Source organism: Myotis daubentonii, chromosome 6 (assembly GCF_963259705.1).
Source record: "Myotis daubentonii chromosome 6, mMyoDau2.1, whole genome shotgun sequence".
NCBI lineage: Eukaryota > Metazoa > Chordata > Mammalia > Chiroptera > Vespertilionidae > Myotis > Myotis daubentonii.
This window is the reverse complement of record NC_081845.1, coordinates 9,174,525-9,195,874: the sequence shown is the minus strand read 5'-3', so window position 1 is coordinate 9,195,874 and position 21,350 is coordinate 9,174,525. Positions and strand designations below refer to the sequence as shown.

Sequence of the window (21,350 nt, the reverse complement as noted above, 5' to 3'; positions counted from 1 at the left end):
CTCTCTTAAGCAGCCAGGCAGCAGCTCTTAGTGGCTTGAGAAAAAGGGAGTAATTTTCACCCAGTATTTGCCTTGTCCCAGTGAGGTGGGCAAGGCCACTGTGTGGCAGCCCACAGGGCCCGTGCCACCCTGGTGCAGGAACGCACACCATCGCTTAAACTCAGGACTCCTATTTGCACAGATACCATATTCCCTTGTTGGAAAGCCCTTTACTTACTGCCAACACTAAGTTTCTTGCATCTATTTAAAGCTCATCACATTGTATTCTTCTCCCACAAATAAAATCTTCCCCCTTTCCAGATAGGTGTCACCCACTGCGTTGGGACTTGTAAGTCCACATTGGCGGTGAGGTCAGTAAGTGAAGCAAGTCTCTGACAGTCCAGCAAAAGGGAGCACATCCTTAGAGTCACGAGGTAAAACGTATCAAGTGCTATTATGTACAAATACCTGAACTACACACTCCGCAGTTAAAAGGACTTGTGAAACCCAGTCTCTGCCCCCGAGAATCATACACATGAGGAGGGGAGGCAAGTACACGGACAGCAAAGGGAAGATGGACAGACCTTACAAAAGGGCACCCAGTGCTATGATGTGAGGGAGAAAGACAGCTTTTGGTTCACTAGGTTAGGGGAGGGGTGCTGGAGAGGTGAATTGGGAGTGGGGGGTGGGCAGAATACGGCCAGCACAGTGTGGTTCAGGTGAAGGGTGGGGTGTCCCACTGGGGTGCAGTTGGAGATGAGGTGGGAAGGTCAGGCTTCAAGCCGGTGGGACTGTGAAAGCAGAATATGTTATTTTGGTATGCAGTGGGTACCCTCTCGGTTTCCAATCAGAGCAAGTGGATTTCTGATTAAAGGCACACTACACTGAAAGCAATGTTCAGGAATATTAAGCTGACACTAACGTGGAGATGATTAGCAAATGAAAGTGAGGGGAAGGGAAGGACTACTATGAAAGGTATTTTGAAGAGAACCTGATTGGGAACTAAGATTTTAATTATGGGTTTCTAAAAGATAAAAAATGGGGAAACCCAGAGGGACCTCAGGCAAGGCTTAATTGAGTTTTAGATATGCTAAAAGACATAAAAGGAGGAAATACAGTTATCATTGCCTGGCAGGCAGCCTGGGGCCTTGGGAAATAAAGATCAAGGTCAGAGCTGGAAACTGGTTTCGGGCAGAGGTGAGATCCAGGAGACCCGTGAGCACCCAAGAGAACTGCACACAGAAAGGAAGAGCCCCAGACCCTCCTCACCCCCCCTCACAGAGGGCAGGAGAGCATGGGCTCAGAGCGACCAAATGCAGAGAAGACCGAGGAAGAAGACAGCAGCAAGTGCTGACAGGACAAGGACCAGGAGACAGGAGAGCAGAGGTGCTGAGGAAGAGGTGGCCTTGGAGGGATGATTTCAGCGGAGCGCCGCGGCAGAAGCCACAGGGCCCGCGGACAGGAAGCGTGTGGGCCGAGGCCCGTACAAGAAGCCGTGGATCACCCTGGAGCACTTCCGTAGCCAAACAGGAGAGCGGCACCGGAACGCCGGCAGACAGCGTGTAAGGAAGCAGTGACCCTTCAGACACTGGGGGGCCTAAAAGTATAAAATCCCAAGTGCAGAATAAAAACTAGGGGCTGGGCTCTGGGGGCGTGAGGTCGGAAGAGCCTTTTCCTTAAACACTGAGGGGCCCTCTTCTCCAAGACAGAAGAGATGGGATGAAAAAACACACACACAAGTAAACATACTGAGCTTGAGACATTTTAAAAGAGAAAAGGAGAAAATTGGGGGAGTGGATGCCATCAAGCTTCCCATTAGAGAAGGAGTCGAGGATAAATCCTGGAAGCCCGGAGCTGAGGCCGGATTAGGGGAGGAGGGGATGAATGAGGTCAGGGGCAGCCGGCTTCCCCATGGGCCTGAGCTGGGATCTGGACCGCGCAGGTGACGCTGGCCAGGGCCCCGGGAGGGGCTGCTTGGGGCGCAAAGGCCCACGATTCCCAGGTGCTACTGGAAGGATGGGATTAGAAGAAACGGGCTTAGAAAAGTGGTAACCAAGAAGGGTGAGGGGGGAGTGAGGTCAGGAGGGAACTGGGAGCCCGGGAGCCCAGGGTGGGGAGGGAGGCCGTGGTCCCGCTGAGGGCGAAGAGCAGGTCCAGCGGGACAGAGGGCCACGAAGGTGAGCTGCAGTCATTCGAGTATCACAACCACGTTAGTTACCTGGTCTGATGGACAAACAACATCTTAAAGTAATTGGAGAATGAAGCAAGAACTGATTTGTGTGCCTTGAAGTACACATCGCCGATGGCAACCGTGCAGTCACACAGGAAACCAAACTCTCGCTGAGCGTTTAACTGTTGCAGGAGAATAAGTCCATGGTTGGCCAAATCCATTTTTTTAAAAATCTGCAAAGCAAACAATTTTTTTTTAAGAAAGATGATTCACAAACAAGTATGTGTCCTTACAGTCACCAATAGCAATGATCACAGGTAACATGCCAGGCACTGCTGAAAATGTTCCCTAAGTCCACTCATTGAGTTTCCCAGCGGCCCTTGGAGTAGCTGTCACAACTCCCATTCACAGAGGACGGCACTGTTGGGGACTCAGGGATTGCGGGATTTGCCCAAATTTACAAAGGCAGTTTAAGAGGAGGAGCCAGGAAATTGAGTCTGCCCTCCGGACAGCAAGCATTCCCAGGTCATTTAGTCTTTTAGTTTAGGATTCCAAATGCAAATGTTAATGATCAAATCTCCTTAGAGATAAATTAAGGTGCTGGGTGGGGCCACAGCAGGGCGGGGTGAAGATCGCACTAAGTTTGGGCAGTTTCCCAGCCGCAGGAGGGAGCAAGGAAGAGGAGTGGGTGCTCACCCTTCTCTTTGTGGAGAAGGAAATGGGCTTCGAGGTGTAACATCACCCAGGCCATGGAGCTAGAAGGTAGGAGGGCGGATATTTAAATCTGAGTGTTCTGACTCCAGATTCTAAGATCTTCATTTCTCACAGGGGACCCAATCCATGTACAGCAGAACGGACTCTAGAGGAGCTGGTTCAGCAAAGCTGTGGCCGGCTCCTCCTCACAGTCAAACAGCATTTATAAAAGCATTTATAAGGACACATAGATCAGCATTATGTTTAACAGGAGACCTAATGCTACAAGAGTCATTCTCTGATCGGACCAGGGAAAGGTTGTCGGCTCTCACTATTCAACATAGTCCTGGACGTTCTGGCGAGTGCAATAAAGCAGGAAAGGAACGAAAAGGCATTCACACAGGAAAAGAAAAACAAAACTGTCTCCATTTGCAGGTGACATGGTTGTTACTTAAAAAAACCCCAAGGAATGTACCCCAAACTCCTAGAACTAAAAACTGAGTTTGGCAATGCCCCAGGATGCCATCAAATAAACATATGAAAATCAACTAATTCTGCATGCTAACTTTGGACTTGGGGACCCTGAAATTAGAATATCCCATTTACAATCACTGAAAAAACAGAAAAGAAATACAACACATAAATCTAAGACATAAGTCTTGTTTGTTGAAAACTACACAATGCTCATGAAAGAAATAAAAAAAGATCGAAATAAATGGAGAGACATACTGTATTTACAGTTAGGTAGACTCAACACAGTAAAAATATCAGTGTTTCCCCAAACTGATCTATAGATTTGATACAAATTTTATTTTAAAAATATATTTTTATTGATTTCTGAGAGGAAGGGAGAGAAAGAGAGAGCTAGAAACATCAACAATGAGAGAGAATCATTGATCAGCTGCCTCCTGCACGCCCCAACGGGGGATAGGGGATCGAGCCCGCAACCTGGGCATGCACCCCTGACCAGAATGGAACCAGGGACCCTTCAGTCCGCAGGCCGATGCTCTATCCACTTAGCCAAACCAGCTAGGGCTTGATACAATTATCAAAATCCTTGTAAGATTTTTATTTTTTGAAGATTGATTGGTTTTATTAAGGGACTCATGAATTAAGCAGCACCTCCATCCAGCAATTAGAGAGATACTGTCCAAGTAGGAGTTTTTTGAAGACATAGACAGTAACCTAAAATGCATAGGTAAAGGCAAAGGAACTAGTATAGCTACAACAATTTCTTAAAAAGAGTAATAAAGTGGGAGTGTTGTAAGCAGCAGGAACGGCACCGGGTGTCTGACCCTTGTGTTCAGCAACCTCGGTACTTGGGTTCTGGCTAGGAAAAAATTCAGAGCCAAGACCCGACTGTAAGGGAACACTTATTGGTAAATTACAGAGTTAGAAGTAATTCCTAGAAGATATGGGCTTAGAAAACAGGTTGTAGAGGTAAAAGAAGGGCCCTTGGAGCTTGGGAGTGAGGAAGCTGACAGCAATGCGCCGGGGCAGGGAGGGAGAGGGGAAGGGGAGAGGAAGGGAAGCCCACTGGGGCCTCTTCATAAGGTTTTAAGGGTGGAGATGTTAGGGAGGTCCCAGGGAAGATCTTAATAGACTATTCAGCAGCTTTCCAGGTGTGTCCTTTCAGGGGTGTGGTCACTGATTGATTGGCCGGCACCAGGGCAGGGGGTCACTTTCCAGTGCCGCTGGTCCTGAGGCTGGTTTTGTTGCTTAATGGGCCTGCACTGAAATTCAACTTGAGGCACAGATGTTATCTCCAGGTAGGAAAGGTCAGGGGGTCCAAGCTGCAGGACCAGCGATAGGCTAGGGGAGAAAAGTCACCCAACAGCTGACTCTCCGTTGCTAGGCACCGTGGGGCTTTCCACCCTGGTGACCTTCTGTACCTGGCCATCATCCTTGCTCTGCTCATGATTCCACAGGAGCAATCAGTGTATTCATTTCAAGATGTATTATATAAGCTACAGTTCTCAAGACTGTGTGGTATTGGTGGGGGGATAAACACAGATCAGTGGATCAGAAAAGAGAACTCAGAAGTAGACCCACACAAAGATGCACAATTGATGGTTTATAAAGGCACAAAAAATTCCATGGAGGAATGGAAGAATAATCTTTTCAACAAATGGTTCTGAATCAGCTGGACTTCCATAGGCAAAAGGGGGAGGTGGGAGAGAAGGAAGCTTGACCTAAGACTAATCTTATATAAAAATTAACTCAAAGTGGCGTGGCTGGTGTAGATCGGCTGTTGGGCATTGACCCAGGAGCTAAGAGGTCACTGGCCAGGGCACATACCAGTTTTCAGGGTAGATCCCCTGTGGGGGGCCCTGCAGGAGGCAGCTGATCAATATTTCTCATTTATGTTTCTCTGTGTCCCTTTCCCTTCCTCTCTCTAAAAAAATCAATAAAAACATATTTAAGAAGCCCTAGCCAGTTTGGCTCAGTAGATAGAGCGCAGCCTGTGGACCAAAGGGTCCCAGGTTTAATTCTGGTCAAGGGCACATACCTGGGTTGCAGGCTCAGTCCCCAGTGGGAGGCATGCAGGAGGCAGTCCATGAATGATTGATGAATGATTCTCTCTCATCATTGATGTTTCTCTCTCTCCCTTCCTCTCTGAAATCAATAAAAATATATTTAAAAATTAAAAAGGAATTAAAAAACATATTAAAAATATTTTAACTCAAAGTGGATCACAGACTCAAATTTAAGACACCAAAGTATAGCTTTTGGAAAAGAAAAAAGGGAGAAAATCTTAGAGATCTATGGTTAGATACAGGATTTTTATACATGTCATCAAAAGTACAATCCATAAAAGGAGAAATTGATAAATTAGACTTTATTAAAATTAAAGACTTCCATTCTGAGAAAATCCCTGTTAAGAAAATTAAAAACAAACAAGCAAAACGAAGCTAAAGACCAGTAAGAAAAATTTGAAAACCTTTGCAAACTAGTCCTTTGATAAAGAACTAGTCTCAAAAATATATAAAAATTCTTAAAACTCAACAGTAAAAAACCAATTGAGTTAGAAAGTGGGCAATAGATTTTAAGAGATCTTACACCAAAGAGGATGTACAGAAGGCAAATAAACATAAGAAAAGACGTTAAACACATTAGCAATTCAGAAAGCAAATTAAAACCACATGAGACTTCACTATATACCTATCAGGATGGCCAAAACACAAAACAATGATAGCACTAAGTGCTGGCAAGGATGCTGAGAAACTGGATTGCTCAAACCCTGCTGGTGGGAATGTGAAGCCCTGTAGCCACTCCGGAGGGCAGTTAGCAGTTGCTTAAAAAACTAAATATGTAAACACCATACTACCCAGCAGTTACACTCATGGACATTTATTCCAGAGAAGTGAAGGCCTGGCGCTCACAAAAACCCTGCACATGGATATACACAGCAGCTTTATTCTTATAGTCAAAACCCAGGAACAGTTCAGACGTCCTTTGATGGGTAAATAAAGTGTGGTATGCCCATACAACAAAAACTATTCAGCCATAAGGAGAAATGAACTACAGAGACACGCAATGATGAGTGGAAAAGCCAATCCCAATAGGCTATATGCTGAACAATTCCACTTATATAACATTCTTGAAAATGACAGTAATGAAGAACAGACTGGCAGCGGAGGGGTGAGGGGAACAGAAGGGAAATGGGTTCTGCTCTAGAAGGGCAACAGGAGGGATCCCCATGGCGATAGAAATGTCGTGTAGCTCAGCTGTGTCAATGTCAACATCCTGGCTGTGATATCATACTGCAGTTTTGCAAGATGTTTCCATTAGTGGAAATAAAGGTAAAGGGCATATAAGGTTCCACTCTCATTTCTTGCAATTGCATATGAATCTGTAGTTATCTCAAAATAAAGAATTTAATTTATAAAAAAGCCCAACACAAAAATTAATTAGCCAGATTAAAAAAATAGATAACTTCAGAATTATGGAAGCTACTGTGGAGAATGCATTACCAAAAAACTTTTAAAAAAACTTAAAAAAATTTTTTTTAAAGAGAGGGAGAAAGAGATAGTAACACCAATGATGAAGAATCATTGATTGGCTGCCTGCCTTCTGCATGCCCCCCCCCCCTGGGAATCGAGCCCCCAACCTGGGCATTGAGCCCCCAACCTGGGCATGTGCCTTGACCGGGAATCGAACTGTGATATCCTGGTTCATAGGTTGACGCTCAACCACTGAGCAACGTGGGCTGGGCTGAAGCAAAATCTGACCCACAGCAATTCTGACTCAACAGGTGAATTCCCCACTCTCTTTCCTGTGCTAGGGATGAGCTGAGAGATTCAGAAACAAGCAAGTTGGCCCTAAAATAAATGAACCAAATGAAATAATACTTTAAGAGACGGATCAGGTCATAAAGCAAGACTCCAGGATGTCAAGTTGCGTGTTTTCTACCAAGAACTGGACCCACATCACAGTAATTTGAGTATAAAGACCTAGATTGTAGTGTCACTGAAGTGCGAACATGGATGGGAGGGTCAGGAACTTGGTTCCCCAGTGTTTTCTGTGTATGTCAGAGGAGGTGAAAGTGCTCAGATAAGGAAGGGGAGACAGGAAAGGCACGGGGTTCATGATGAAAGCAGAGACGGTGCCAGGTGACAGTGCCAGGTTGCAAGGTAACCTTGGTTACAAAGAACATCACTCTAACCCAGGGGTGGGCAAACTTTTTGACTCGAGGGCCACAATGGGTTCTTAAACTGGACCGGAGGGCCGGAACAAAAGCATGGATGGAGTGTTTGTGTGAACTAATATAAAGTCGAAGTAAACATCATTACATAAAAGGGTACGGTCTTTTTTTCTTTTTTTTTAGTTTTATTCATTTCAAACGGGCAGGATCCGGCGGGCCGGCCGGGCCGTAGTTTGCCCGCGGCTGCTCTAACCTAACCTCCACCAGGATATAACTAGAAGTTTGTCTTCAAGGCTGTGCTCTGAAGAGTGCCAGAACACCTTTTCCATCTTACTAACCTACTTTTCTCTACAAAAAAAGTGTATTTTCTAAGAGCAAACTGTGATGAGCTGCTTTGTCACGTGCTCTGGCTCTAATCAAGTTTATCTACGTTTAGGCAGCTTCAGGCGTCACGTCCACTGACAGTAGCTTCAAGTGCACGAACACACTGCTGTTAGCCACTCGGTGTTATGACGAGAGTGCTATTATTTATGGAGTGTTTACTGTTAACCATTCATTTCCTTGTGCTATTCATTTAATTTCACAGGAACTTATTTGAGCTTTTTGAGGAATTGCTACCCACGTTATATAAATGAGTAAATAGCCTTAGAGTGGTTAGGTAGCTTGCTCAAGATGATAGAATCCGTAAGTGCAAATGGTCCATTTGATGTGTCAGAGCATACAATGCAAACGTGTTTGTTTAAAATACTGAGAAATAGTCTTGTTATTGCTGCTTTTAAGTATATGTATTTGTTATAAGAGATTCAAATATTATGGACACTTAAAATGTGGGAGCTGTCTCTGCATCCCCACCATTTCCCCAAACTCTGGTGAACACTGGGCATAACTTTTTTTTAAAAAATTGATTTTGAGAGAGAGAGAGAGAAAGGAAGAAAGGAAGAAAGAAAGAAAGAAAGGAAGATAGATAGATTTGTCTTTTAAAAATCAGGTTGCCTAGCCGGTTTGGCTCAGTGGATAGAGCCAAAGGTCCCGGGTTCGATTCTGATCAAGGGCATGTATCTTGTTTGTGTTCTCCTCCCTGGCCTGGGCCCTGGGCCCTGGTCAGGGCTCATGCAGGAGGCAACCAATTGGTGTGTTTCTCTCACGTCGATGTTTCTCTCTGGCTTTCCCTCTTTCTTCCACTCTCCCTAAAAATCAATGGAAAAATATTCTCGAGTGAGGATTAACAAAAAACACACAAAATAAAACAAAACATTAGGTTGCTTTTTTCCTTGTAGATCTTTAAAATTCTTTGCATATAAGGAAAATTATATGTGAGCCCTTTGTCACAGCTTTTACTAATATTTTTCTCTTCTGATTTTGTTTTATAGAGATTTTTTTACATATATACTTTTATTTTAATGGCATCAAACTTATCAGTATTTTATAGGATTTTCAGGTTTTGTATGAACAGATATGTGTCATCTCCTTGGACACAGCAAAATGCCTGGCTCCCTCTCATCCCCTGAACTGACGAACAGAAGTATTTTATTCAGACTGTAAGAATGAAGCCATGACTAAACTGTGAAATGTTTTCTTTCTAAGGGAGTCTACTAGTTATTTTAGTGTCTCAATTTTGGAACCTCTAGAATAGGAAACACTGACTGACATGCCTTTCAAACACAGAGGGAAGAACACGACAGGAGTCGCAGAGAAGTGAAGCACATGAAAGGAGGAAAAAAGAAAAGACTAGTCATATGTTCACAATTCACATGGGAAAATCCCACACAGATCAATTTTTAAAAATCTTATGTGAGACACGAAAAAGTCTTTCTCAGGAAGAAAAAAAACCACCACCTTAAACTCTTACATTTGTGAATATCCTGAGATCAAGGGATGAGAGGCAGGAGGGAGAGAGAGGAGGGGACCAGGCCTGGATTCTAGCTGAAGTGCATCATGGGCAACTCCCACCCCGCCCGCCCGCCCAGCCCAGCTGACAGCACTGCCCTTTCCCAAACCTCCTTCCCTCACGTGGCCCCTTCGGAATCCTTCCCAAGTGGCTGTACTTGCAGAAGAATGCTGCCTAGGCTGAGGATGCAGCATCTAACCGGCTGCCCTGCTCAAGGCGCCCCCACCTTGTGGAAATGGATGTCTATTCTCCCACCTCCATCGACTGCTCAGCAGCCACATCAGCCCCCTGCACTGCGATGGCTCACCAAGGGCACCCAGGCTTGTGCCCCAGCCCCACGGACGCCACCTCTGCGGCACTTAACACCCTTCCTCCTGCACCATCGATGTTCGCTCCTGGCGTCCAGGCCGCTGTACTGGTTTTGGTCTCACCTCTGGCTGTTCTATTTTAATCTCCATCAATGATTCCTCTTCTGACGCTCCCCTCCTTGGTCCACAGCCCACTTCTCATCTGCAGGCTCTTTAGTGATCTGATCCACTTGCACTTGGCTGTCCCACAGGAACCCTACATTCAATCTGGGTAAAACAACCCAAATCCCCCCCCACCCCCCCCCCGCTCTCTCCCACCCCCTTTTCTCCAAAAGGATTGTAAAAGCCATAGACACAAACCTGATCCTTCTGTTCCCCCAGCCTCGGCCTGGCGCCATCATCCACCCCTTGACCAAGCGAGGACTCTCAGTTCAGCTTTGAGGCCTCCACTTCTTCCACCCCTCACATCAGTCACCACCCACCTCCTACCTGAACCCTACCACACCTGAGCTCTACCTCCCGCTCATCTCCCGTTTCCAGCTCTAGCGCCCCTCTAATCCCTCCACAATGATCTTCCCAAAGGTCAGATGCGCTGCTTCTATCCTGCTTAATATCCTCCTGTGACTCCCTACTGCCTTTAGGAAGAAACCCACATTCCTCAGCATAGCTCACCCAGCCCGCATGACCCAGCCCCTGCTGACTCTGCACCACAGGCTCTAGTGTGGATCTAATCTGATGGCTTCCAGACCTGGGATTGCACAGACCTTCTAAAAACCACACACCCAACCTCGAAACAGCAGCTCCCACAGTCTGTGGCTCCCTCTTTATTTTGCAAGAAAAAATATACATGCTTGGTAGGGATGGGAGATTTTTAAAAATATATTTCTATTGATTTCAGAGGGGGAGATAGAAACATCAATGAGGAGAGAGAATCATTAATTGGCTGCTCGTGCACACCCCACACTGGGTCATCGAATCCACAACCTGGGCATGAGCCCTGCCTGGGAATCCAACAGGGACCTCGTGGTTCATCATAGGTCGACACTCAACCACTGAGCCACACCAGCTGCGCAGGGAGATTTTTAAAAATGTAAATAGGTAGAAAGGACATAATGTCAGAATATCTTTCTAAAGGAAGGGCAAGTTTGGCACTAGATTTAATGGAAGTTTTTTTTCCACACAAAGACATCACAACCCAAGATTTTACTGTATGACATCAAGTTGTGCCTCATTGCTTTCTTGATACAAGATTGTCTGCTTGGTGACCTTTACGAAGTGATCATTTAGTGTCCCAATTTGTTCTGAAGTCCAAGTATTACCAAAAATCTAGTTTCACCCTGGCTGGGTAGCTCTGGTGGTTACAGTGTTGTCCGATGCACCAAGCTTGCGGGTTCGATCCTGATCAGGGCACACGCAAGAAGCAACCAATGTATGCATAAATAAGTGGGACAACAAATCCATGTTTCTCTCTCTCTCTCAAATCAATAAAGGAAAAAAAAATACAGTTTCATGTAAGTATGTAATAACAGACACACAACGATGTCATTTCACTCACTTTGGCAATTCCGGATGAATGAGAAGGTGAAGAAGGGCAATTTTCTTTGCCCAGAAGGCTTTGAATGCCCAGGAAATTGCTGGGTCCTAACAGTCTGCACCACTCACTGCTGAGGCCTCGCTCTCAGTGCTGGGCAGCTCAGCAGCCCGATTTCTACAGACGATGGGGAGGGGCCTTAGGCCCTCCAACAGGAGGCACACTGCCACCTGCCCCCCTCCCCCAGCTGTACTTGTCCTCTGCAGAAATGTCCTGATCCCCAGATAAGGAGGCTCTACCTGCCCCGGGGCATCCGTGAACAAGCCAGCTTGCATGTGTCTGCCTGATGCTTCCGGAAAGCCAGCACTAAGCCTTATTTATCATTTATTACTTTGTCCATGTGCACAGCAAGTGGTTGGGTGTTCAGTATTTGTTGAATAAATTGATAACTATATGTTTGGAGAGGAGAGTGTTGAGTCCCAGTCATGGCTTGGCCTTGACTAGCTGGGTGATTTGCGGTAAAAGTTCAATTTCTATTGATCTTAGACTAACCTAAAAAATTCTCATCAATTTACTGTGCCCTACATTTTGGAAAAATGTTTCACTTTTAAAATGTCACTTCATGGTAACAATTAAGTTCTGAATAGTGTTTTAGAGTTATGATAATCCTTTACACATAACAGTTAATCCTCAATACCATGGTAAATCACTTTCTTACTATTCATTATTAATTATAATAACTACAGCATTAATTTAAAAATGACCTCTTATGTGCCAAGGATCAGTTATCCTCTTTCCAGAAGAAGAAATTTAGACTTAGAGAAGTGACGTACCTTGCCCACATGCAGGGCTAACTCGTAAGAAGCAGATTTGGGAAGTGGTCAGGTATTTAGGGATAGCTTTCTAAGGTGCCAGGCACAGTGGATGCAATGATACACAGAATACAGAGTTCCAGGGTGTCATCAAATGAGCATACACATTTGTAATAGCCAACTCTGATAAGAGCTATCAAAGAAAAATATAAATATGAGATCATAAACTGGGGTCTCATTTGGGGTTTGGGGATTAGAGAAGGCTTTTGTTTTTTTTTTAATATTTTTTTTTTTTATTGATTTCAGAGAGGAAGGGAGAGGTAGAGAAAGACAGAAACATCAATGAGAAAGAATCATTGATTGGCTGCCTCTTGCACGCCCCCTACTGGGGATCGAACCCACAACCCGGGCAAGTGCCCTTGACCGGAACAGAACTTGGGTTTGCAGGCCAACGCTCTATGCACTGAGCCAAACCAGCTAGGGCTAGGGAAGGCTTTTGTACGGAAATGCCAGTTAAGTGAATAAAGAATGAGAAGAGTTAATTGATCAAAATAGAGTATCCCAGGCAGAGGGATCAGCATTTGCGAAGGCCCTAAGATCGGAGGGAGTAAGATGCAATTGAGGAATGGAAAGGAGGTCAAAGTGGCTTTAGGGCAAAGAGCCAGACAGAGAAGGATGAGGCAAGATGAGGCCGGAGACTCAGGTCGGTGAAAGATTTTGGTTCCCTTCCTCAAGGCGGTAAGAAGCCACTGCAGGGGATTTCCAGCGGCAGGGTGACATCATCAGATGCCTGCAAGTGCAAAGCTAACTAAGATGGGGCAGTGGAGGTATGGCAGAAGTGGTGGAGAAAGGAGATGACAGACTGGGTGGTGATGATGAAGACAAAGGGGGCGGGGATAGTTGGAAGATAAAAAAATCAAAGGATTGGCTGGTGGATTAGATGGAGGAGGCTGGGGAAGATCTAGGTGTCCAAGATGACTCCTAGGTTTCTAACCCGTGTGACTGGATAGATCGGGAGGCTCTCTGCCAGGAGAGGGAACCTGGGCAAAACCCCCATTTTTGGGGAAGATCATGAAGTGAGGTGTAGACAGGTTGGGGTTGAGAGGCTTCACAGACACCCACGGAGAGCCGTGCAGAACATCTACATGCTCGTTGTAAAGATCTGGAGCTCTGAAGTCTTGACTGTGATTTGTGTCTGAGAGTCTTAGGAGAAGCCAGGTATGTCTGACTCCAGAAGACACATCCTTAAATCACTAGATCAGTGATGGCGAACCTATGACACGCGTGTCAGAGGTGACACGCGAACTCATTTTTTGGTTGATTTTTCCTTGTTAAATGGCATTTAAATATATAAAATAAATATATAAAATAAATGTCTTTGTTTTACTATGGTTGCAAAGATCAAAAAATTTCTATATGTGACACGGCACCAGAGTTAAGTTAGGGTTTTTCAAAATGCTGACACGCCGAGCTCAAAAGGTTCACCATCACTGTGACTAGATGATAGTTCAGAGAAGTAAAAACTAAAAAACAGGAGTTCATTGAACCGTGGCCTTCTGTGTGTAAATTTCATGCTTTTCCCACTACCCTACCTTGCTATAGATCATTCCTAAAAGTTCTTATTAATACTAGTCACGGAGGACTGCTAACAAAGCCCCAGCCATTTAATACTGTTAATGGAACTTAGAAAAAATCTAAATCAGAATAGTGAGCAGAGAACTAAAGTAGAGATGGGGAAGGGAGACAATTCTTTTTTTTTTAGATTATGAATACTTCTTTTGTTTAAGGAAGGCAATTTTTTTTTTTTCCCTTTGTAAAAAAAAATCTCACCTGAGGAGCCCTAGCGGGTTTGGCTCAGTGGATAGAGCGTCCGCCTGTAGACTGAAGGGTCCTGGGTTCGATTCCAGTCAAAAGCACATGCCTGGGTTGTGGGCTTGATCTCCAGTATGGGGTGTGCAGGAGGTAGCTGATCAATGATTCTCTCTCATCATTGATGTTTCTATCTCTGTCTACCTTTCCCTTCCTCTCTGAAATAAAAAAAAAAAAAATTCTAACCCAAGGATATTTTTTCCATTGATTTTTTAAAGAATGAATGGAGGGGAGGAAGGAAGGGGAGGGAGAGAGAGAGAAACATTGATGTGAGAGAGACACATAGATTGATTGCCTCCCGCACGTGTCCTGATTGGGCAGGGATCGGGAATTGAACTGGAGACCCTTTGGTCCTTGGGCAGACACGCTAACGGTTCTAACCACTGAGCAAAACCAACCAGGGCGGAGGCAATTCTTAAAAGTGGGTTTTCATAGAATGCCTTCTTTATGTATGTTTGAATGTACAAAGTGGTTTTTCCCTTAAGTAAATTCAGAGACTACAAGATGTCATGTTGAAATAAGTGAGAAACACTTTCCAAAGCCAAACGTAAATGATGGTTTATATTGTTTAAAGCTCTGGCTTTGATCACCGCTGTTTCCCACACTGATAACTGACACCACCCAGATGGCAGGGCTTTCAGCTCCCATCACGGAGCACATGTGGGCTGATCCTTGTTACTCAGTGTTTGGAGGTGCAGCTGAACAGAACACACGTAATCACACTGTATTCTGACAACTCAAGTTCCTCCACTTTCAGTATGAGAAGAGGCCAAAACAGCTTTTGGAATTGATGATTTACTTTTTAAAGATAATAGCTCTCTGAAGATACAAAATACCACTTAGACTACCCATTTCAAGGGCACTCAAAGGTCCTCTGAAGTCCTTGATTTTATTCAAGTGAAGCATATATGAATATTGTAATGCACAGCATGCATCAGTAACAGAAAAGCACTTCCCACAAGTAAGATTGATTCTTTCAAGTGGTTAGACCACTTACCAGGATGAAAAAACTGCTTTTTTCAGTATTATTAATAATTAATACTTGAAGGCTCATAAGGTAAACTTGAACAAGCCTGGTCATTTGAATTTTAATATATTTTAAAACTGTATTTCAAAGCTAGGAAATGTGTCTTATTTAGTTGTGGTGACAGAATGGTATATGTATATTTTAACTTTTCTTTAGTCAATCCTCTTCTATAGTAATTAAAAAAGGAGGGAAATAAATGAACCAATAGCACTTATTTTGACTTTGGAAAACATGAACTTGTAAAAGATTTGTCTTTTCAATTATATTTTGTTAACATTAAAATTAGTTTTCAGTTTCTGAGTATAAGCTGAGGCCACTTCAGGGACAGTTTAGGTGCCAAGGAGAAGCAAGTCAGAAATTTATGGCAAATAAAGACTTGATATTAAAGTGGTAACTCTAAAGGCATTATGCTACAATCAACTTTAAGGAAATCTACATATGAACACACAGCAAAATTTCAAACCTAATCTAGTTTGCTTATAATAACCCACCAAAGCAGAGACTGCCTTTTTAAAAATGCTGTATGATTAGTAAAATCAATCTGAAGAAAATATAGTCACCTATAGAAATAGCTCAGTGTATGCCAGAGAAAGGAGCACCAAATGTGTTTTCATTCAAAGTCTTGAGTAATACTAGAGGCCTGGTGCACAAAATTCGTTTACTTGGTGGGGGGGGGGGGGGGCGTCCTTCAGTCCGGCCTGCGCCCTCTTGCAGTCCGGGAGCCCTCGGGGGATGTCTGACTGACGGCTAAGGCCCGCTCCCTGTCGGACATCCTTAGTGCTGCTCCGGAGGTGGGAGAGGCTCCTGCCCCTGCCACTGTGCTTGCCAGCTGTGAGCCCAGGCTCAGGGCTTCTGGCTGAGTAGGGATCCCCCTGTGGGAGCGCACTGACCACCAGGGGGCAGCTTCTGCATTGAACGTCTGCCCCCCTGGTGGTCAGTGTGCATCATAGCAACCGGTCCTTCTGCTGTTCGGTTGATTTGCACATTAGCCTTTTATTATATAGGATTTGAGGGCAGGGATTCTCATACTTTTTGGTATCAGGACTCCTTTATTAAGCCCACTGTGTGCTAATGTAACACTTTTATTAAAAATATATTTTCCAAAACAACAAATTAGTGAAATGGCATCTTGTCATAATTTTACAAATCTCTTTAGTTAGAAGAGAGTTGGGTTCTGCATCTACTTTGCGCTCCACTGACTCTGTTGTGATAATTGGTTTTGGTTGAGTGTTTTTTTGTTGTTAATCCTTTCCCATTGATTTTTAGAGAGTGGAAGGGACGGAGAGAGACAAAGAGAGAACCATTGGTGTGAGAGACACATTGATTAGTTGGCTCCTGTAGGTGCCCTTGCCGGTGGGAGGGATGTGCCCTTGACTGGAATAGAACCTGTGACCTTTCAGTCCACAGGCCAACACTCTAACCACTGAGCAAACTGGCAAGAGCTTGGTTGAGTATTGAAGAAAATCCAGCCTAACTCAACTGTATAGTTGGAAAAAAAGGAATTTTTAATAGCCATTTTTGGTAATTGTGGATATTCTTTGATACTACATCAAAACTTGACAAGTGTTAGTTTCTTAAGAGTTGTGTGATCTCAAAATACATCAATAAATGCTATTTTTCTACTCTATTACAGTAAAATTCATTGCTCTATCTTGCACTTGGAATGAATTGTTTACCTGAAGGGGACTTTTAACGTCATCCATTGATCATTTGGAAATGTCAGCTCACTGAGTTATGTGCATCTTCCCAATGTGGACACGTTTTCCACAGTGAAAAAGGCCAGTGACACATTAGCATCATTATGAAAATAGTTTTGACCTCAGGGAGCCCCAAAGGGGTCCTGTTTCACAAGGGACTGCCGACGACACGTAGACACTTTGGGGACGTGGAGAATCTCAGTGACTAGGCATGGTGTAGGAAAACACACACACCGGGAGGTGGTTCTCAAGACCATTGTGATGCTCACCTTCGCCTGGTGCAGAACGTAGGGGCGCACACTATTTACAAGAACTGTGTACTAAAAGTTCTTGTAAAGTAAAACAGTTGTTTCATAAGTACTGAACCGGGCACATGGAAGTGCTTTACAAATTCCTCCCTCTGCACAGACCTTTCTTAGTGAGGAAGTCACAGGATACATACCTCATGCATGTGAGCTGGGGATTATGTACTTGAGCATAGATATTGGCCTCTAACTTGGCCTTTGCACCATAAAAAGAAAAAAAAGGTTGTAAATGTCTCGGACTGCCACCTCCTGATAAGTGTTCTGAGGCTACTGACTCCATCCCTTAATGACCTATTAGCATTGTAAAACACTGGATCTTATGTATTCACTATTGATTCAAAGTAATATTTTAATTTTTTAAGTTTAATTTGCTAATAAGAATTATAACCTATTCGAGCATAAAAAAGGTTTAAAACTGTTCTCAATCTAATGCTTCGAAGGTTTACTTTGCCTTTTGTTTCTTTAGGAAATAAAAATTCTCAACTTCCTTTTAGGTTTTCAGGGTCACGCTTTGCAACCTGAAGACCGTAAGGCAGTGGGTAAAATGATAAATGCCCTTTCACCAGGTGCATTCTGAAATGTATGGCACAGTGTCCAGCCAACCAGCAGTTCTCCCTTTACTGTGACAGCTTGCTGCCACACTACTTGCCCAGATTCCCGGTTACTTCAGGGACAGATGCGTGGGCCTTGAGATGAGAGACAGGAGGTGGCAGGGGAGGCTCCAGGTCTGACGAAGCTGATCCCAGCCAATGTGACATACCAGCCTGAGCTCTCCTTCAACTTCCTAACTCTACTTCAGTAATTCCCAAGCTGGGAAAAGCATACCCCCTTATGCAGGTACATGTTCTTAGAGGGTTATTTCATAGAATTTTTACGAAAGTGTAGACTTTGGAGGACAGTGCAAAGTTTTATTTTGTTAATTCTTTAAAATAAAAAAGAAACCGTCACGGTGGAAGCTTTTATTCTATGAGCTAAAACGTGCCTAGGGCTTATTCTCTGCTGCTGGAGTATTTTGGTGGGAGTTTGTGGAGCGCCTATTTGCTTCCTCTCTGAAGAGAGGAGAAACTTGAAAACTCCAGAGCAAGCAGCTGGACTGGACACTAAAGCTTGGGGGTCGCTCATCGGCCACTCTGAGGACTCCTTCACTGGGGACCATCGGTGGCACTAACACTGGCGTATTACTTCTTGTACTTGGAGATCTCATGATGGTTTCAACATCGGGTCAATTCTTTGGCTAGAAGATAACCTTATATAAACCAGGCATGTAAGTGAGAAACACCCAGTTTAAAGGAATGTGGTATTATCTTTCTTTCTTAAAAATTACCTTTTAATGACCTCAAAACACCCTGGATAGACACCAAGGGTATTTAGAACAGAAAAAAAAAATTAATAATTATTTCTGGTTTATAATAAATTAGAGAAATGAGGATTTAAAATGTCTTAACTCTGATTTTCTACTATTTAAATCTCAGGCCTCTCGGATTGAAACGCTAGTGCTATGTGCACGCTGCTCCTGAGCTGGGTCGGGGTCAACACAGATGGTCTGAAAGGAAAGGGGGGGGGCCAAGGTTAAGGAAACCCAGAGCCCCTTGCAGTTCTGGGAGCCAGGGAGTCTGACCTTTCAATATTTTATTTCACCAAGACAGTAACGTCTGAAAATGAATACCACTGAGACTCACACTAAGGGAGCCCACTTTCCGATGAGCAAATGGACACTGCAGGTGGGTGGGGAGCCGAGCCCGGGATGTTCCCCTAAGGCACCATTAGCTCGGCGGCTCCAAGTTTTTGCAGCAAATGGCGTGGCAACAACTGCATTTCCGCGCGGCCCGCTTTCTGTGTTGCCCTCTGGATTCACCACCAGCTCCCAGCGACAAAACCCTCGCCTCCTGAGCATGTTCCGTACCACCAGGTCTCTCTGCGGACAGTTTGAACGTCAGTGGTTTGGGGGTTCCACGGGGCTGGGGAGCGGCCTCAGCACCCCCGACCTTCCTCCCTTTCGGGGACCCCTTCGGGGTGAGGGCTGTGTTGCCCGGGGCGCGGCTCGCACGCCGCACCCCCGCCGCGAGGCGCAGCGGCCAGAAACCACAGCGCAGCTCGGCCCCGTCGGAGGCGCACATCGCCCGCGGGGCGGAAGCCCGAGGCCTCCCGCTCGGCGCGCCCACACCCGCCGTGGGGCCGCGGCGGCGCCCAGGAAGGCCTCCGTCTCCCCGACCCGCGGGAGAGACGGGCAACGGCCGCCCCGCCGGCTCCGCCCGCTCCAGGGGGCGGGGCCGGCCAGACCCGAGGGGGCCGGGAGGTCCGGGCGCCGCGCACCTCGGCCCGCCCCAGCCTCCGGGGACTGGGAGGGGAGCGGAGGGGAGGGGACGGGAGGGGAGGGGCGACGCACTCGGGCTGCGCGGCCCCGCGTGCGCGCGCGCTCTCCCAAGTCCCGCGGAGTTTAACACAATGCCGACGCCTACGCCGTGCGCGACGCCCCGGCCGGCGCAGCAGCCCCGGCGCCAGGGGCGGGCGGTGGCCAGACAGGGAGCGGGAAGAGCGCGCGCGAGAGCCGGAGACAGCGCGAGACCCAGGGAGCCGGAAGCGCGCGTGCGCGCCCCCGCCCGCGGCCGGGAGGCGGAGCCGCGGCAGTAGCGGCAGCAGCTGTAGGAGCCGCTGCAGCTGGGAGACGCGCCAGAGAGGCCGGGCCTGCTCCGGTCGGACCGGATCCCTCCCCTCCCCCTCCCTCTCCCGCTCCCCTCCCCCAGCCCACTTCCGCAGCTCGCGGCCTGGCCGCCGAAGCAGCAGCGGCGGCAGCAGGAGGCGGCGGCAGGATTACGCACCTGACGGGCCAACCTCTCGGGGCTCCGGCGCGGGACGCTCACCGGCCGCCGCCAGGACGCACTTCGCGGTGGCGGCGGGAAGGGAGGGACCGGCGATGGGGAACGGAACGCGAATCGCCCCCTCCTCTTTCTCCCTCCCTCCTCCCCTCCGATCCGCCGCCCGCCCTCTCGGCTTCCGTCCCCTCCCCCTCCCGCAAAGCCCCGGATGGAGCTGCCGCCGACTCGCCGCCGCCTGGCTCCGGGGGATGGTTTTGTCAGGCGGCCAGAGCCCGGCGCCAGGCGCCGCCGCCGCCGCCCCCAGGGCGCCCCTGCCCTCACTTCCCAGAACCGCGTTCCCGAGGGACCCGGGCCCTCCGCCTGCCTTCGCCCGGAGCCGGGCCGGGGGCATTCGTCGCCTTTGTTGCCACCGTCTCCGCCGGAACCGTTTGCGAGCCCGGTGCCCCCCGCCCCTCCGCCTTCCCGGAGCCCGGGCCGGGGGCGGCACGTGGGCGCCAGCCCGGGAGCGGAGGCGGTGCGCGCTTACCTGTCGCCGGTGCCGCGGTGGCGCGGGGTGTGGAGGAGGCACCGCCGGGCGGCCTGGCCGTGCCCTGCCCGCCGCCGCCGCCTCTCGCTGCTGCTGCTGCTGCCGCCGCGGTCGGTGTCTCCGGCGGCGGCGGCGGCGGGGCTTTTCCTGTCCGGTTACGTTAAGGTCACATGACCGAGCGAGCGGAGCGACTAGTGCAGAGGCTGCGAGCGGCTCCCGCCGGGGGGGAGGCGGCGAGCGCAGTGGCGGCAAGAGCCCCTCCGCCCCCCTCCGCCGCCTCCCCTCCCCCTCGCCCGCCTCCGCCTCCGCCTCCTGCTGCTCGGCCGCCGCCGCCTGCAGCGCTCGCTCCGCTGCCGCTCCCACCCGGGCTCCGCGCTCCGCCTCCGCCGAACTTCTGCAGGCCATGTGCAGCCGCGGCGAGGAACTGCTCTCCGCGCACCGGGGCCGGAGGCCCGAGTCACGAGCCCCGTGTTTACGTGCGGGGTTTCGGTAGGAGGACCCGGGAGGGATGCTCGGGGGAGGGATGCTCCGGGGAGGGATGCTCGGGGGAGCTGCTGGTCGGACGCCCCTGCAGGCTCCCGGTGCTGTACCTCTCGCGGCCCGTCCCTTTGTCCCCTGACCTCCCTTACTGACCTACGTTTCTAACTTTAGGACTCGAGATGCAGTGGACTTGAGAGCCACCGAGATGATAAGTCACGGATACCTGTTGTCACCAGCGGCGATGGGAGAGCCATGCCTTGGTGCTGTGTGTGGAGGCAGAGGTGCCAGCAGACTAGCTGGGTGCTGGGTGTGATCGAAGAAGTTTCTGTCGGGATTGAATCGGTTGTTTATTTCAGTCACTGGGTTTTAGCTTTTGAAGCTTTGGTCCAAAAATATCCGTCTGCAAGGCGTGTTTGCTACCTAAGGACAGTTCCCTCTGCTGTTGGCTTTGGTGTCCAGAGTCGGCCGGTCTGTGAATGCAGAGGTCCCAGACCTTTTCGCAGGGGCGCCCCGAGCTGCCAGAGGGCAGGCGAGGGGACTTGGTCGGGTAGTCATTCTTAACCTTTTAAAGTTTACTGGTGTGTTGCTGCCGTTTTGCTAGCGT

The 21,350-nt window shown here is 47.7% G+C and overlaps 1 protein-coding gene across 3 annotated transcripts in view; it reads right to left on the bottom strand.

Moving 5' to 3' along the window:
- Positions 1 to 21,024, bottom strand: part of ZBTB2 (zinc finger and BTB domain containing 2) — a 30,288-nt gene extending 9,264 nt beyond the window's left edge. The window contains exons 1-3 of one of the 3 annotated variants that reach the window (XM_059700041.1): positions 20,267 to 20,402; positions 2,846 to 2,904; positions 2,198 to 2,382 (exon numbers count right to left, since the gene is read on the bottom strand). In XM_059700041.1, coding sequence (XP_059556024.1) covers positions 2,198 to 2,370 — 173 coding nt within the window. In that variant the 5' untranslated portion in view covers positions 2,371 to 2,382; positions 2,846 to 2,904; positions 20,267 to 20,402. Of the gene's footprint in view, positions 1 to 2,197; positions 2,383 to 2,845; positions 2,905 to 19,743; positions 19,896 to 20,266 lie in introns of those variants that run through there. The other 2 variants (XM_059700039.1, XM_059700040.1) reach the window with 2 other exon arrangements.
- Positions 21,025 to 21,350: the final 326 nt, after the last annotated feature.